The sequence below is a fragment of the Procambarus clarkii genome, chromosome 34 (assembly GCF_040958095.1).
Source record: "Procambarus clarkii isolate CNS0578487 chromosome 34, FALCON_Pclarkii_2.0, whole genome shotgun sequence".
Taxonomy (NCBI): domain Eukaryota; kingdom Metazoa; phylum Arthropoda; class Malacostraca; order Decapoda; family Cambaridae; genus Procambarus; species Procambarus clarkii.
The window spans coordinates 42,218,813-42,236,230 of NC_091183.1; the positions used below are offsets into that span (position 1 = coordinate 42,218,813).

A 17,418-nucleotide genomic window follows, 5' to 3' on the forward strand; every position below is an offset into this window, starting at 1 on the left:
AGGAATATCAACCTTCCCCAGGATGCAACCCACAACATAAGAACAAAGGTAACTGCAGAAGGCCTATTGGCCCATACGAGGCAGCTCCTGTCTATAACCACCCAATCCCACTCATATACTTGTCCAACCCGCGCTTGAAACAATCGAGGGACCCCACCTCCACCATGTTACGCGGTAATTGGTTCCACAAATCAACAATCCTGTTACTGAACCAGTATTTACCCAAGTCTTTCCTAAATCTAAACTTATCCAATTTATACCCATTGTTTCGTGTTCTGTCTTGTGTAAACAGACAGATAGTTAACAACAGTTAACTATCTCCTTGTAAAGCCACTAGCACGCATAGCGTTTCGGGCAGAACATTACCAACTGCCCGCAATTGGTAATGATTGGTAATCTCAATAAAGAGATTGATCGAAAAGAATCTTTGCCCAAACTTCTCTATCCTGCAGCGAGAATTTAACTCCGGACTTTTCGGTTGACCCTATTGCGTTGACCACTGCGCCACAGGATACGCCAGAGGGGTAATATGCGCTATGCATGCTAGTGGCTTTACAAGAATGTAAGAACTCTTTATTTATATATACAAAAGTAATATCAATCTTCTTACAAAAATATTTCCTGACAAGAATGACCCAACCACTTGGGCTGGACGGTAGAGCGACGGTCTTGCATCATGCAGGTCGGCGTTCAATGCCCGACTGTCAAAGTGGTTGGGCACCATTCCTTCCCCGCGTCCCATTCCAAATCCTTATCCTGATCCCTTCCAAGTGCTATATAGTCGTAATGGCTGGGCGCTTTCCCCTGATAGTTCCATTCCATTCCTGACAAGAATATAAGTTTATAGCCTTATACGCAGCCTAAGATAACCAATATAATGGCGACACATACTGACTGACACAACTTGCTACATCTGACACAAGTAGGGAAACTATAAGCAACAATAGGGGCTCAACACGTCATGAATGATAAAATAATATTGGTTATGAATAACATACTAATATGGCCAATACATTTTATAGTAAAAACCAATAGCTGTAATGCTTTTCCCCTTAAACCTGAGGCTAAGAACAAGTCGAGTAGTTACTGGCAATAAACTCAAAACTCACTTCCTCCAACATCATATACATTTTTAAAAGCGTAAGATCACTTAACGAACTATTCGAAAATGTACCTTACCTTTCGTTGGTTCTGAAGATCAACGTCTCCGCCTCTCGCTAACTCATAGTAAGAAAGGGTTAAACTTCTAATAAAACTGAGGTGAGGTTTTCGCACGTCTGTTACGGGCTCTCCATAGCCCGTGCTACATGGACACCTCGTTCTGAGTAGCTAAATCTGAAACAACAACAAACTTCGCACGTCCATCCCGGCGTCGTGGAGAAGCTCAACTGCCAGTTTTCCCTCCGTGCAAGAATACACATTCTTCTAGACGCTACCAGAAGGATAATTGTGATTGTCCTGAATTTACGTTAATATGAGGATAAACCTCTTTAGCAAATAATGCTCTTTATCTATGTTCATTACTTAGTCCTTCTCGAGACTTTATAACCGAATCAAACGTAAATTTAAATTACAACAGACTTACTAGCCTGGCGGGACGTCGTCTTATTTTGGCGGGAATTTGTCCACACCGCTATCAGTAGTTTTTTTTTGTATTATTATTATTATTATTATTATTATTATTATTATTATTATTATTATTATATACAAGAGTTCTTACATTCTTGTAAAGCCGCTAGCACGCATAGCGTTTCGGGCAGGTCCTTAATCTTAATTTCCCCTGGAATACGGCCCGCCAAATCGTTTATCCACTCACTGTTGGGTGAACATAGGCTACAGTTTAGGACTGACGCCTTGTCAATCTTCCCCGGCCGATACGAACTTATGCCAAATCGTTTGCGAAGCGCGGAGCGAATGCTTTACCACTGCGCCACGAGTACCAATAAATTCTAACTCCCAAAATCGAGTAAGATGGGGTAGTTGTTCTCACGTCTGTCGGTGAAACCTTACTGCACAGCTCGATCCTTGAAATTACTCACAATGATTCGTATAGCTGGTTCATCTCCAATAAATAACAGAACAGTTTGTTATATGAAATACACCATAATATTTCAAAGATTATATAGAATACAGTAAATCTGAGTCACTCAATTCAGCAAGACAATGCATATTTAAGATGTTGCTCCTAGCATCGATGCTATCCGTAACATGGAGCACTATTTACAGTGCAGAACACTATTCACAGTGCAGGGCACCATTCACAGAGTGCAGGACACCATTCTCGGAGTGCAGGACACCATTCACAGAGTGCATGGCACCATGCAGTCACAGAGTGAAGGGCACCATTTACAGTGCAGAGGCACCATTCATGGTATGCCTCTTCCACATGGACACAGCAAACTGCAATCGTTATTCAAATAGACACAGCGAACGGACTGTCTATCTAGACTCAGTGACGAAGGGAACTCTCGAAGACAATAGTATTTCATACAAAAATACCAATATTAGGATGTTTACTATAAGTACATAGAAAACAAAAATCAGTGTTCTAAGGAAAGCATGTATTTAAACTTTATTGATAAAGGCAACAAACAATAATTCATAATGAACTCGAGTGTACCTAAAGCTTAGTTAGTAATCACTTGTGTGGCTTTAATAGCCCTCTAAAGGTTGATAGCCCTAAAACGCAACACGAAACTGTTTTCGTCTTGCAACACGAAACTAAGATAATGCATATTTCAGTGCATTATATATATATATATATATATATATATATATATATATATATATATATATATATATATATACATATATATATATATATATATATATATATATATATATATATATATATATATATATATATATATATATATATATATATATATATATATATATATATATATATTTTGCAGGGATATTCCTGCGCGGGCCCTAAGTGCATTATATTGTCATTGTTATTTCATTATTTGTATTAAAAACTGGAATTTAACCATTAGTTGCATTTAAATCATTACAGAACCAATTAGATTTTCTTTAATTGTAACTAGTCCACTGAAATCATTTTTATAAATTATTTTTTTTTCTAAATACATTTCACATAGTCCAGTTCAATTATTGATTTGATTCATGCAAAATACTGTATAACGATGTCTTATTAAATGTTCGCTCTGAATATATTTTGCTAAAGTAAACATATGTCGAAAATCGAGAAAGTGTAGATAAATATATAAGAAACAATAAGGTCCTTGTGTAGTCTTTGACAGCTTGGTGAAGGCAACCAGCACTGTCCTTGGGGATCACTAGCATATTTCCTATGGATTACTAACCCTACCCAAGAAGCCACTATCTTCACCTTGGAGATCATCATCACCCTCCCGTGGCCGCTGTAACCATCCTGGGGCCAGATTCACGAAGTAGTTACGCAAACACTTACGAACCTGTACATCTTTTCTCAATATTTGGCGTCTTTGTTTCCAATTATTAAACAGTTAATGAGCTCCGAAGCACCAGGAGGCTGTTTATAACAATAACAACAGTTGAATGGGAAGTTTTCATGCTTGTAAACTGTTCAATAAATGTAACCAAAGCCGTCAAAGATTGAGGAAAGCTGTGCACGTTCGTAAGTGCTTGCGTAAGTGCTTTCGTGAATTTGGCCCCTGGAGGCTACAAGTGTCATCGTAGGGGACACTAGCACCCTCTTGGGGCCGTTAGAACCATACTCGGGGCTACTAGTATCACCCCTAGGAGACATCGGCACCCGCCTGGCCAACTATAACCATCCTGCTGCCTACTAGTATCATCCTAGTAGCTGCCGACACCTTCATGTGGCCACTAGACTCATTCTGGAGGCTATTAGTATCATCCTAGTAGCCTTCTGGTGGGCGACTAGTGTCGTCCGGAGCCCACTAGCACCATCCCGGTGACCAGACACCACCAAAGTTCGCAGGGTTGGCCTCCGGCACTTGAGGCTTGATGTCTGCGGGGACGTATCGCCGTTGTTCCTCCAGGAGGTACTCAAGCAGCTCCTCCACCACCTCCACCTGCTCCGAGGCTAGGTTGACCCGCTCCTCCGGGTCCTCTGGGATGGGAAGGAGGCAAGATGCATTGGTAACATTCAGGTTATATAGGTATCAACTAAACTATGAAGTTTAATGATAAAAATTCTTCTCCGGAACAGGGTGAACAATATGTTGAGTTACCGACACCGAGGTATATAATATCTGGACTCTGAAGGGCAAGGTGCCAATCACCTATGACTACTAAACTACCTGGAGGGCAAGTTGCCACTCATTTACACCTGATAAACTACCTGGAGGGCAAGGTATCACTCATTTACACCTGATAAACTACCTGGAGGGCAAGTTGCCACTCATTTACACCTGATAAACTACCTGGAGGGCAAGGTATCACTCATTTACACCTGGTAAACTACCTGGAGGGCAAGTTGCCACTCATTTACACCTGATAAACTACCTGGAGGGCAAGGTAACACTCATTTACACCTGATAAACTACATGGAAGACAAGGTAACAATTACTTAATTACCTAAGCTACTTGTAGGGAAATGCACAATCATCAATAGCTCTTAAACTACCTGGAGAGCAAGGTGACAAGCAGCTATACCTGCTAAACTACCTAAGGTAACACTCACTTATATCTGCTAAACGAAAGTTTTCCATCAGAGACAAATAAAGTTACTTTGACATAGTAATTATTGTACATGTGCTTCCTACAAACGGTGTTTACATGCTGTGGAAAACATAAAACAATGGATCGAGTAAACAGATAGCATGTAGTTGTCATTGTTTAATATTTTCATATAGTATGTGTTTACCAATAGCTTATCTCACCTAGTTACCAGCAAGCTATATTGATCAAACGGGCTGTGATTTATACGTCAAACTTAGTCCAGCAGCGTCTAACAGCCTGGCTAATCAGACCGTCCCAGATGGTCAAAGATCGAGCACAGATACATTAATCCTGAGATCCAATGTAAGTTAAACCTCAAGGTAAGCTGGTGCCATTGACAACGAGTGATCACAAAAGCTTACGTTCTTGATCCCAAGACAGGCTGACTATCAGGTTCGTGTGTACCTAATCAATGAATAAAATTGGCAACGCGTAAAAACTAATCATCAATGAGCTCTCACTCCAGGAGGGAGTGTGTACAGAACTGTACACTTTGGGGAGGTGTAAATTTTCCAGATTCCTTATAACTCCTGGAGTAAGATCCTTCAGGATGCTGGAAGAATCTGGAATTGGGATCTCATATACAGATACGAGTTTCTCTATCCTTGCCCCCTCCCACCATGATGAAAATCGAACCCCTTAACACCTTGAGTGTTAGGATAGCTAACTATATATTTAGTTATCTATACTTTCATATTTTAGCCAAGAGATAAAATAGTCACTACACTAGCCTCTTCGCTCTTCCAACCACACGTCGCTATATTTGGGTTACACACGTGAGAATGATTGATATGGTGGAAGCTAAGTGAATGTATCATATAACATATAGTAACAAATGATTTGTTGCACTATATCTTCAGAAATAATTATTTTATATACAAATGTTATGTCAAGTGGACTATCAAGACGTTAGTTGTTGATGAGGAAGATGGGTTATGCTAATGAGTCGTTCACGTACCTTCGATGTTATAAAGACTGATCTGGATGTCGTTCTCGTTAGTGGCTCTCTGCGACAGCTGCTGAATGGTCGTCCCCAGTTCTGACGCCCACACAGTGTCAATTGCAGTCCTAGTTCCAGCCTCTTCTTGAGCGTCCTCCACACATTGCATCCTCTGGGCGTCTTCACTTTCATTCTTCTGGGGTAAAGGAACCGAAGGACGGCGAACTACGCCGACATCGACGTCCATGTTTGAGATATTGGCTATATCGAAGACTGAGCCACCGCTCTCTCCCTCTGATGAAATGGAGACATCGAAGTCTGTGGTTAGAGAGTCGTAGTCTGTCAAGGAATCGACGAAACTGGTTGAGTCGACAACCGTGGTTGAGTCGGCGTCTGTGGTTAATGAGTGGAAGTCTGTAGTTAATGAATGGAAGTCTGTGGTTAAAGAGTAGCTGTTCTCACTTAATGAGCCTGCATCTGTTGTTAGTGAGTCGACGTCCTTGGTCACTGAATAAACTTCAGTAGTTAATGAGTCGAGGTTGGTATTTAATGAGTCGACGTCTGTAGTGAGTGAGTCCGTGGTAAATATTTCGACTTCCGGAGTGCTGGTTGTGTTGAGTAAGTCGACAAAGACTTGGTTAGGCTGTGAAGTGAAGTAGTCTGGCCTGTCGGAGTTTAGGGAGAGTCCGTCGACTGCGACGCCGGCGGAGATGAGTGGGTGTTCCGGTGGCACTATCCATGGACCTTTGCCAGGGTTCCCCACCAGCAGCTTCAACATTCCCTTCCTGCACCAGGAGCACCCAGGAAGTATATAACATTATTTTGGTTTTAATTTGTTTCATTATGTTAATATAACAGGTTGAAAATCAAATGTTACCTCATCTCTCACCTGACCCCAGCCCGAAAGCTGGTGGTGTTGTTGATGTTGTACACCATATGTGTCCTGGGCGGCGGGGCGGAGCCAGTCAGCGACGCCCATTGGTCCACGCCGTCCGTGTCAGGTGGTGTCACGCCCCCAGCCACGCCCACCAGCGTCCTGTACCAGTCCGTGACGTGTATCAACCTGTCCACGCATCAAGTCATCCCACGTCACGGTGGTAAGAACCAGAATTGGAAATAACATAAGGGCGAGTGGTCAAAGCAGTAATAATATCTGGTCAAGTTGAACAAACCTAGCCTAATGGAAGGATTCCGTTGCAGTGATAAAATATGCTCAAATAAACGGTTTTCCCGGTAATCGGAGATAATTTTGACTAATATTGGCACTAAGGATTATCTGGCTATGTACACGTGTAATACCATGAGCCAGTAATTATTTAAACAAAAATTATCTTTTGTCTATGTATCATTTGCCTAAATCTATGTCTGTGTTCATTGTCTGTCTGGATTTTTTGTCTGTGGCCCATGTCTGCGTCTTTTATCTATTGTCTATAGTCTATGCGCCTCTCTTTTAGTCTATAGTGTATGCCTGTGTCTTTTGTCTATAGTCTATGTAATGTATATGTATTTCTTACGCAGGGACATCCCGGTACGGGTCCTAAGCCTCTGGCTGACTAGAAATACTTGGCCGTATCCAAGCAAATGGGGAAAGATTTATATAGTTTCATGTGCCACCCGTAGCCTTAAAGACTTACACAGCCTCTTGCAAAACCTGTACATTTTTCCTCAATCATAGTGGCTTTGTTATCATTGGTTAAACAGTTATAAACAATGAAGTACTACGAGGTTGTTAATAACATTGACAGCCATGGATTGTGAAGTTTCGCATCTCGTAAACTGTTTAATAAATGTAAACAAAGACGCCATGATTAAGGGAAGATATATAGGTTTCGTAAGAGGTTTTCGTAATCGTCCTAGAGGTTAATAATGATCGATTAAATGGCATTCTCGTAGGTATATAGGATTAGAATCTATTTCTACTGACTATACTGGTAGTGAGTGAAGGAGTTATTAACTGGTGACTGCCAGGGGGTAACAAGTGGAGGAGTTACTGACTGGTGAGAGACGGTGCCAGGGTTGGGCAGAAGTGGGGAGTGCAGAAAGGCCACGCCCCGGGTGCCACCCTCCCACAGTGTGGCCTTATGGCCCCGCAGTGGCCAGTTGTTGGCACTGTGTCTGGTCGGGCCACCGTTCTGCAACATTGAACCTTGTGTTAGTTCGTGTTATACGCACAGTGTAGAATATTTAAACATCCAGGGATGTTATTCCCACACAGCGTAAATAAAATAAATAGTTTTTATTGATGGATATTAGCCATTGATGGCTGATCAATTTAACTAAAATTTCCCTGCATTTGTGTTTCAAGATTTTTTTATTTTCTTTAAAAAACTCTACTTGTTTAATGATTCAGCATTTTTTTTGTTAACTTTTAAAAATGCATTAATCTTACGACGTTTTTCTCGTAAATAGTTTCTCTAATTCGTTAAACATTCACCAGTAAAAAATTTCATGAAAGTACAAACACGGGGAGAATTCTTAGTGTTAAGTTTCATGTATAATCTTCAATGTTAATGTGAGAGATTTTATATTATTCATAAATTTAAGATGCAAATCAGGACAGTATGAACTATTACTTAACACTGACATCGGTGGTGAAGACGATGATGGAGTTGTGGTAGTGCCCCGTGGCCCTCAGTGCCGCCACCACCCGCCCTACTGCCTCGTCCATGGCACTCACCATACCTGCCACACACAGTAAACTCAATAGATTGATTGATTGGTGAAGGTTAAGCCACCCAAGAGGTGGCACGGGCCTCTTAACCCGTATAACCAACTCAATAGATTTGTATCCTTTTTTTACACTCCGTCTCTCACATTAACTCACTTGGGGTGGACGATAGAGCGACGGTCTCGCTTCATGCAGGTCGGCGTTCAATCCCCAACCGTCCACAAATGGTTGGGCACCATTCCTTTTCCCCCGTCCCATCCCAAATCCTTATCCTGACCCTTGAAAGTGTTATATGAAGTCATAATGGCTTGGCGCTTTCCCTTGATAGATCCCCCCTTCCCCCCACACACACATCGAAAATTATTAGTTTGTGATTGGTCGAAATTAAATGGAAATTAGAAATTCGCTGCATATGAGGAATTCAAATATACTGCTGTTGTGGTGAGGAAGAAGGAAGAGGAAGGAAGGAGGATGAATGATGCAACTACGTGTCATTTACCGAGGAAGGTGCGACGATCGTGGTCGTGGATGTGGGCGTAGGGGCGTGTGTAGTTGTCTGGCACCTGTAGAGGAGCGTGGACGCTCTGGAAGGCCAGGTATAGAAACATGGGGTCCTCAGCGCTCCTCGTCCTCAGCAGGTCCTCCACGTGTGATGCGAACATGTGCTGTGGCAGGGATGTAAACAGCTAGCTAGGTGGGTGGCGGTTGTTGGTGGTGGTAGGGAAGTAGGTGGGAGGGGTGGTGGTGGTAGGGAGGTAGGTGGGAGGGGTGGTGGTGGGGGCAGGAAGGTAGGTGGGTGGTTGGTTGTTGTTGGTGGTGGTAGGGAGGTAGGAGGGAGGGATGGTTGGTGGTGGTGGTAGGGAAGTTGGTGGGTGGGGTTGTTGGTGGTGGTGGTGGTAGGGAGGTAGGTGGGAGGTTGTTGGTGGTAGACACACACAAAGAGGCGGGACCAAAGAGCCAGAGCTCAACCCCCGCAAGCACTAACGACAGGTTAGCACGGAACATAAACAGTGACACAAGGTATAACGTCTCAACACATAACAACATGACCAAGCTGACATGTTGATACAGTAAATCAACAATACGGTTTCACTCATAAATAACGAGTGAAACCGTAAATCTCATTACTTCAAGTCAGGAAGAAATGCTCGGCAAAGTATTTACCGCGACGGTTGGAATTTTAGTTATATTCAATTACTTGACAAGTGTTTAATTGTGGGGTTTATAAGAGCTAAAATGTAATAGTTACCGTAGAGTAGACTCCTTCCTTGCTGGTGTCTGGGGTGGTGTTGTACCTCAGGTCCAGCCAGTTATGTCTGTAACCTGGGGGAGGGAAGGGGACTGTTAGTGTCTGTCTGTCTCTTATCTGTATCTGTGTCTGTGTCCCTCTCCTCCCTCCCTCTCCCTTCAAATATAAAGTAAAAATAAAAAGATCTCCACAGTTCTTAGTGAATGATTATGCTGAAGGATTACATAGGTCTTTGGGCATAATTTATAAAACAATATTAGAGAATTCAGTACTTGGCGTAGATTGACGGGTCCTTGCACAAAAATTTACTGTATGTTCTTAAAGCAAAATCTCGATACTGTCCTGCTACACCAGGAAGGGAAATAACTAGCACAGTTTTGTGAAGTTTGTGTAAATTCGCCAGAGTAGTTATGTATTCAATTGTTTTGTTATTATATTTTCTAGTTTATATCTTGGCCTTACTACCCTGGTCTCTCAAGATCAACTAGATATAGACCTTAAAATTTTCAACTGTAATTTGACTCAGCATCAGAACAAATTGGGGACCGGGTTGTATGGGGACATTAGGACTTTACAGTAAACTAAGGTAACAACAGCACTTGCTTGACGCATGACACTTGTCACTTGCTTGACGCATGACACTTGCTTGACGCGTGTCACTTGCTTCACGCGTGTCACTTGCTTGACGCATGACACTTGTTTGACGCATATCACTGGTAGACAATGGCTCTGCTGGATACTGTATATTTTAAGTGAGGTTATAACGCCCTTCCATACGTATCTACCCTGGATAAAACCATTCCTGTCGGGTTAGTTAGTCCTGTGTAATGAATTAAAGGGCATCATATCTCGGCGGATTTACACATGTTCAGCGAGACACAACGGGCATGAGGTGTATTATATTTGGGTATTGTGAAGTATAATCATTGTATTTGGGCCTGTGAAGGGCAGTAACCAACGACATGTCTCTGATCGCACAATTATAACAGTAGAGTATCAGCCACCCATCTTCCAAGTGATGTTAGTGTGATTCCCTCGTCCACCTAAGGTGAGGCTACTCAATCTGCCTCACGAGTGCATTCCCTCCCCTTTATCTTCCTTCATTCCTTCTCCCTCTTATTATTTCCCTTCTCTTTATCCCTGTTACCTCGTCTCCCCTTCTCCTCTCCTTCGTAGGTATCTTGGAGGTCGAAGCAATCATCAGCGTCGAGGTCGTAGTACGAGTCCATCCTGGCGTCGAAGCGCTGGGACCGCCGGTGAGTGAAATAGTCCTCAGCACCATTGTAGTAGCCGTAGAAGGTGTCGAAGCCCCTCCTGGTGGGGGTGTAGTCCCACGAGCAGAACCCGAGGTGCCATCTGTGGGGGCAAGGTGGGAAAAGTGTCAAGGAGTGCCACCTGCCAGGGGAATAACAGTGAAATTGTTTGTCTTCTGGTGTCCAGATGTCTGCTGGTGTCTCACAGATATCAGGATAAAGTTATTATAACGTTGCACGAGAGTACGTGTGCTTCATGTGGGTACGTGTGAGTAATGAATATCGGAAATATGACTCTTGAGCGTTATTTTTTAGCCGAATTCTGGCTTGGTTAATGATAATTTGCCTTTTGTTGAGTCGGACGGGCTGCCTCGTGAGTGATCTAGTCCGGATACAAAGCCTGGTGAGTGAGGACTAGACCCCATTGTTTAACTGTTCGCCTCTGTTCATCCAGTAGTAATTCAATACCTGGGTGATAACCGACAGTCGGTTGGTGTGCCAGGGAAAACTAGCAGGGTAAGACTTACCATGAGCTATGGGAAGAGAAAGCTCTCAGCCTGCTAACAAGAGTCAGAAGTCGTCTATTCCTGTACCACAACTGTGTTAAAAATAATCCAAACGAAGAGAAGTATAGACCAGGAAGGGAGACACGAGTCACTAGAGAGACGTCTCAAGATGGGACTAACTGCATCGTAAATGAATTATATATTACGCAAGAATGAAAGATATAACGTCCTTCAAAGGGTACTTGAAAGCCTCTATAGGAATTAACACCAACACTTAGAAGGAGACAAGACACTATGGTACAGAAAAACCCACTTTGAAAAACTCACTTGCCGACGGCGTGAGTTTGGTAGCCAGAGTCCTTCAGCGCCTGCGGGAGGAGCTTCAGCTCCAGGTCCAGACCCACGGGCTCAGAGGCCTTCAGGACCCTGTGCTGAGAAGAGAAGAGTTTATGGATGTCATACAGCATATATCAATCTTTGATATATTTTAATAAATGTATATTCCAGTCTATACTCAATAGTCAATGGGTTTATCTGTGTCGATATACTGGGAAAGGAGACAGAGGCCTGGAGACCCACCTGTCTACCGACGGTGAAGGGGTAGCGGGAGGAGAGGACCCACCTGTCTACCGATGGTGAAGGGGTAGCGGGAGGAGAGGACCCACCTGTCTACCGATGGTGAAGGGGTAGCGGGAGGAGAGGAGGGCGGAGCGGGTGGGGGTGCAGATGGGCTGCACATATGACTGCTCCAGGATGATGCCGCCGCGTGCCAGGGCCTCCAGGTGTGGCATCAACACCTGACTGTTGTGCCATGACACGTCGTTATACCCTGCCGGAGAGCACGCCAGGTCATACTAGGTCACAGGGTCACATATCAGGTCATACCAGGACACAGGGTCACATGTCAGGTCATACCAGGTCACAGGGTCATATGTCAGGTCATACCAGGACACAGGGTCACACCAGGTTACATGTCAGGTCACAGGTAGGTCATTTGTATGTTTCACAAGGCTACACAAACACAGGTAGGTTACAAGCAATTTACCTCAGGTAGGTCACACATACGTAACTGGTAGGTAACAACAGGTCATATTTGGTCACTCAGTTCACACCAGATAAAAGCTATATGACAATAAGTCACATCAGGTCTTAGAAAGGTCAACTGTAAATCATGTCTATTCCTAGAAGAGTCACATAGATAGGGATAGATAGGTCACACTAGATTAAAGGGTCACATTAGGTCACAGGTAGCTCAGGCCAGATAGCAGAGAGGTCACACCAACTGCAGGTGAACTTAATACTGGCGTAAGCAAGCGTGACAAATAAATAATAAACTCTGTTAAATACAGACAATACTTGACTTTATATCATATTGCTGGATGATATGAGCTTCGTGTATCCAACTCACCGAGGTCGTCCGCCACCATGATGATGATGTGTGGCGGCCCTTCTGTTGCTGGTGGCGGCGGCGACGTCAGTGGTGGCGGCGGCGACGTCGGTGGTGGCGGCGGCGACGTCGGTGGTGGCGCCGCTGTTGGTGACGTGGTCGACGGCGGTGGTGGTGGTGACGTCGGTGGTGGCGCCGCTGTTGGTGACGTGGTCGACGGCGGTGGTGGTGGTGGTGACGTCGGTGGTGGCGCCGCTGTTGGTGACGTGGTCGACGGCGGTGGTGGTGGTGGTGGTGACGTCGGTGGTGGCGCCGCTGTTGGTGACGTGGTCGACGGCGGTGGTGGTGACGTCGGTGGTGGCGCCGCTGTTGGTGACGTGGTGAGCGTGGAAGGTGTCGGAGGGGCGGCGGCGGCCATGCTCACCACCGCCGCCAGCACCCACACCGTCCTCCCCACACACCGGGTCCCACTCATGTTGAACCTGCGAGACAAGTTCTTTAAACAAAAAAAAAAAAAAAAGTTTTCACACAAAATATATATATATATATATATATATATATATATATATATATATATATATATATATATATATATATATATATATATATATATATATATATATATATATATATATATATATATATATATATATATATACATACATAGATCTAACTTAATGCGTGAAACAATCCAATGGTCCAATGTCTTATTTTATCCGGTACTTTGTTCCAAGTGTTCTATCATGGATATAAGATAGATTCAATTTAAATTATTGTTAAAATATTTCTTGTAATGTATAGAATACATAATGAATATTCTTAAGTTAATTAAAATACATACGACTCCCTTGAATTAAATCAATTCACCTATAATTGCTTAATGGGTATCTACCGGCGGAAACGTGCTAACCAGACCCAGGGTTCATGAAGAATCTACGAAGCCTCTATACCTTTCGAAAAAATCATGGCAGGAGGAGCGACGAAGCTTAACAGGACGTGCTTGACCGGAGGGGCGGCAAAGCTTAACCCGTTGAACTTGACCTTACGGGTGCAAAGCTTAACCCGTTGCACTTGATCTTACGGGTGCAAAGCTTAACCCGTTGCACTTGACCTTACGGGTGGCAAAGCTTAACCCGTTGCACTTGACCTTACGGGTGGCAAAGCTTAACCCGTTGCACTTGACCTTACGGGTGGCAAAGCTTAACCCGTTGCACTTGACCTTACGGGTGGCAAAGCCTAACCCGCTCCACTTGACCAAGCGAAAAATCCTAACCTGGCGCGCTTGACCAGAGGCGGTTATCGACAACGGACCGCTCACCCGGGCACCGTTCTGGTGCACTAGACAGGTGGTCACTGCTGCAACCTAAATAGGTGAGGCTCGGGGGGCAATGACCGATGATCTGGTGCCTCTACTCTACTCACGCATTTGTAGTCACCTGTTTGTGCATGCAAGATCGATATTCAGTTCTTAGATCTGGCTCAATCCGGCCGCAGTCTAGTGCAGTGACTCTGGAACTACGTGTTTATAATCATATCTTCTGAAATTATGGACGAAGGCGGCTTTTACTACCTCGTACAGTACGTTTTACTTTTCAATTACTTTTACACTAAAGGAAAATAAATTCACATCTCAATGGCTCATCTGTCTCTATTCATAGAAACCCTTTCATCTTTTATCATGACTCCTGTCTTTTATGTTATTCTAGCGTCATGAAGTCCAGGGCTTTCAGTCTTGCTTTGTATCCCATCTCACGTCGTTCTGGGAAGAATTTCGTTGCAACTTTTCAAGATTCATTTTTTTTGAGGTAGAAAACCCAAGCAGAGACTGCATGCTCTTGAACCACTGCAGTGTTCTGAGTGACGCCTCACCGAGTTTCTTAAAACACCATGAGTGCAGTGAGGAAGTCAGAAGGAACACCATGAGTGCAGTGAGGAAGTCTTAAAAGCCGTTCTCTCAGACTTTGTCACTTATTTGTCAGGTACACAGAAGCCATCCTATCAGATATTGTGAATCAAAAGATCAGGAAGGTTGTTACATAACAAGCCTATCTAACCAAGTCATAATATATGCCGAGACCGTCACTCTAGCTACAACTCACAATCGAGAATTCAGAGTTCGAATCCCGTTAGGGACAGAAATGGTTGGGCGCGTTTCCAATCACCTAATTCCCCTGTCCACCTACAACTAAATAAGTACATCAAGGAGTTAAGTCAGCTTGTTGTGGGGTTGCATTTTGAGAGGGAGGGGGTCAGTGACCATTTAGGGGGGGGGCAGGTATGTATATAAGCCTAACATATACTATATATATAAACTGGCTGCCTGTTCCCCGACACAATGAATTATTATTATGAATAAGTCCATGAATGCTCACAATAAGGAAGTCTCTCAGAAGTACCCAACTGGTACATAGCCGAAATTTGAAACCTTTCGTTCGGTACCATTAAAGTTTCCTAGTAGCAATCCACACCTTCAAAACATACGAGCAACGCGGTCTAGTAAACATAGACTTAAATCTAAGAAATGATTGGAGAGAATACCTGTTAGTTGTATCGATGAGTTGAAGTTGTGTTATTCTGGAGAGGGTGGGAAGACAGGTGTTGTCATGGGGCAGCCGGGGAGCTACTGATGTCTGTGCATGGGCACCGCCAGGCTTCGGGTCTGGGGTAAGGTGGGGTATGGGGGAGGTGGTGCGGACGGGAGGGAGAAGCCTCATGCACAGAGCAACGTACCCACCTGATATCATGGATGCCCGACCGTCTGTATAACAAACACACAATGCTGTCGTTGAAACTAATAAACATCTGGTTTGTAAACATCTAAAACTAATAAACATCTTGTTTGTAAATATTCTACGTGTTTAAATACTCTGTTACACCACCAGGACCACAGGGTCCAGGGCCACCAGGACCACAGGGTCCAGGACCACAGGGTCCAGGGCCACAGGGTCCAGAGGCCTCCATTATCACAGGGTCCAGGGCCATAGGGAGCCGGTCGGCCGAGCGGACAGCACACTGGGCTTGTGATCCTGTGGTCCTGGGTTCGATCCCAGGCGCCGGCGAGAAACAATGGGCAAAGTTTCTTTCACTCTATGCCCCTGTTACTTAGCAGTAAAATAGGTACCTAGGTGTTAGTCAGCTGTCACGGGCTGCTTCCTGGGGGTGGCGGCCTGGTCGAGGACCGGGCCGCGGGGACACTAAAGCCCCGAAATCATCTCAAGATAACCACTAACCTCGGGCCAGCACTGAATCTATAAACCATACACGCTAGCTGCCATTTCTGCATACTGAAATCTAAGTGCACACTTAGTGGATCTTGGCCCATTGAGTGACTTTGTGAACACACACGAAACATTGTGGTGTGTAAGGTTGCCATACTTTTATATGTCAACCACTTACTGGTCATTGCTTCCATTACTATCGACCTAAAGGTGAGCTTGTGACAGAATGGTTATCTCTCAGCTAGACTTGTAACCCCCCCCCCCCCATGGCTGCAGCGCTGTGCACTGTTGTGTAATGAGCTGTTGTTGTTTTTGTTTTAAATTCAGCTACTTAGAACAAAAGTTCCAAAGTAGCACGGGCTATGGTGAGCCCGTAGTGGACTTACCTGGCACAGGAGTGGTGTGTGACCGAGTGACTGACCGCGTGACGCTCATATTTATGGCTCAACGCTCTCAAGAGTGACAAATCTGCACAGCGCTCTCGGGCGATCCCAATATTTCTTATTGTATATTGCATACATAACTCTCTCTGGTTATCTTTATTCCTCTCGGTGAATAAGAAATGAATAGATGAATAAGGACTCGTGGTTGCGTGGATGTTACCCTCCTCCAAATGTCAAAGTGATCACTAGTTAACAAAAGCCTCATGATATTTGTAAATAACGTAGGCAGAAGATAAATGGACACCTAACCCACATATCCACACACCTAATACCAACCCACTCATCTGACACCTAACCCACACACCCACACCTGACACCTAACCCACACACCTGACACCTAACCCACACACCCACACATCTGAAAATATAGTAAGTGCCGATGTTTCGGACCGTCCTGGACCATTATCACGGCGTGTAAATAAAGTGGTAGAGAGGTACATGACTGGTGAGTGTAGAGGTAATGATATGTTCCTTGAATTTCTCACGGTCCGGAGGGCTATAAACACTGCCTAATGTCGTCAGCCATCGCCCTCAAGCACGTCAGAGATTTTCTCACGGGCTTGGTTCCATTAACCTTGGTGATGGACGTCACCCAAGGCACTCACTGCCCCTCTAATTCAAGTTAAATCCTTTGCCGAGGTTAAGAATCAATATAGAAAACAAGTATAATACGCTCGGGGACACTGTGACTAATAGCCTTGCGTCCTCCTAAACTCTCGTTTTCCAGCAGACACCAGGATGGTGTTTTCAGCAGACACCTGGATCTGTGGTAGACTGTGGTCTGTAAATGCCTAAGGAGGTGGGAGTTTGAAGTTTTGCAGTTTCATCTGCAATGTCATTCCTTGGCATTCCTACATGACTTGGCACCTAGTTAATATGCATACGACGCCCTTGATGTTGAGTGTTTGCATCGATGCTATAACATTTGTGTTCAGATGGATATTGTCACATAGGTGCTCTTGTTGCAAGGTTTCAGTGGCCGTTCCCGAACCTGATCTATGCATAATAAAATTATGCCTGCGTTCAGCAAGAGCGTGTTCCAAAGCCTTTTGAATGCAACTG

The 17,418-nt window shown here is 44.1% G+C and overlaps 1 protein-coding gene across 1 annotated transcript; it reads right to left on the reverse strand.

Annotated features, from left to right (window-relative positions):
* Window positions 1-3,731: 3,731 nt before the first annotated feature.
* LOC123762130 (uncharacterized) lies at window positions 3,732-15,454 on the reverse strand. Its single transcript, XM_045748487.2, has 12 exons — window positions 15,234-15,454; window positions 12,717-13,177; window positions 11,974-12,137; window positions 11,636-11,739; window positions 10,697-10,905; window positions 9,550-9,623; window positions 8,800-8,965; window positions 8,217-8,314; window positions 7,628-7,764; window positions 6,522-6,695; window positions 5,651-6,417; window positions 3,732-4,081 (listed from the first exon to the last, which is right to left on the reverse strand). The coding sequence occupies exons 1-12, from the start codon at window positions 15,437-15,439 to the stop codon at window positions 3,909-3,911; spliced, it is 2,733 nt and encodes a 910-aa protein (XP_045604443.2). The 5' UTR covers window positions 15,440-15,454; the 3' UTR covers window positions 3,732-3,908.
* Window positions 15,455-17,418: the final 1,964 nt, after the last annotated feature.

Excerpts from the sequence above, each read along its gene's own strand:
- LOC123762130 (XM_045748487.2), bottom strand. The coding sequence starts at position 15,439 with ATGATATCAGGTGGGTACGTTGCTCTGTGCATGAGGCTTCTCCCTCCC. Across the intron at positions 8,966-9,549 it reads AGGAAGGAGTCTACTCTACG|CACATGTTCGCATCACACGT; the intron begins GTAACTATTACA and ends TCCCTGCCACAG. Across the intron at positions 8,315-8,799 it reads CGATCGTCGCACCTTCCTCG|GTATGGTGAGTGCCATGGAC; the intron begins GTAAATGACACG and ends TGTGTGTGGCAG.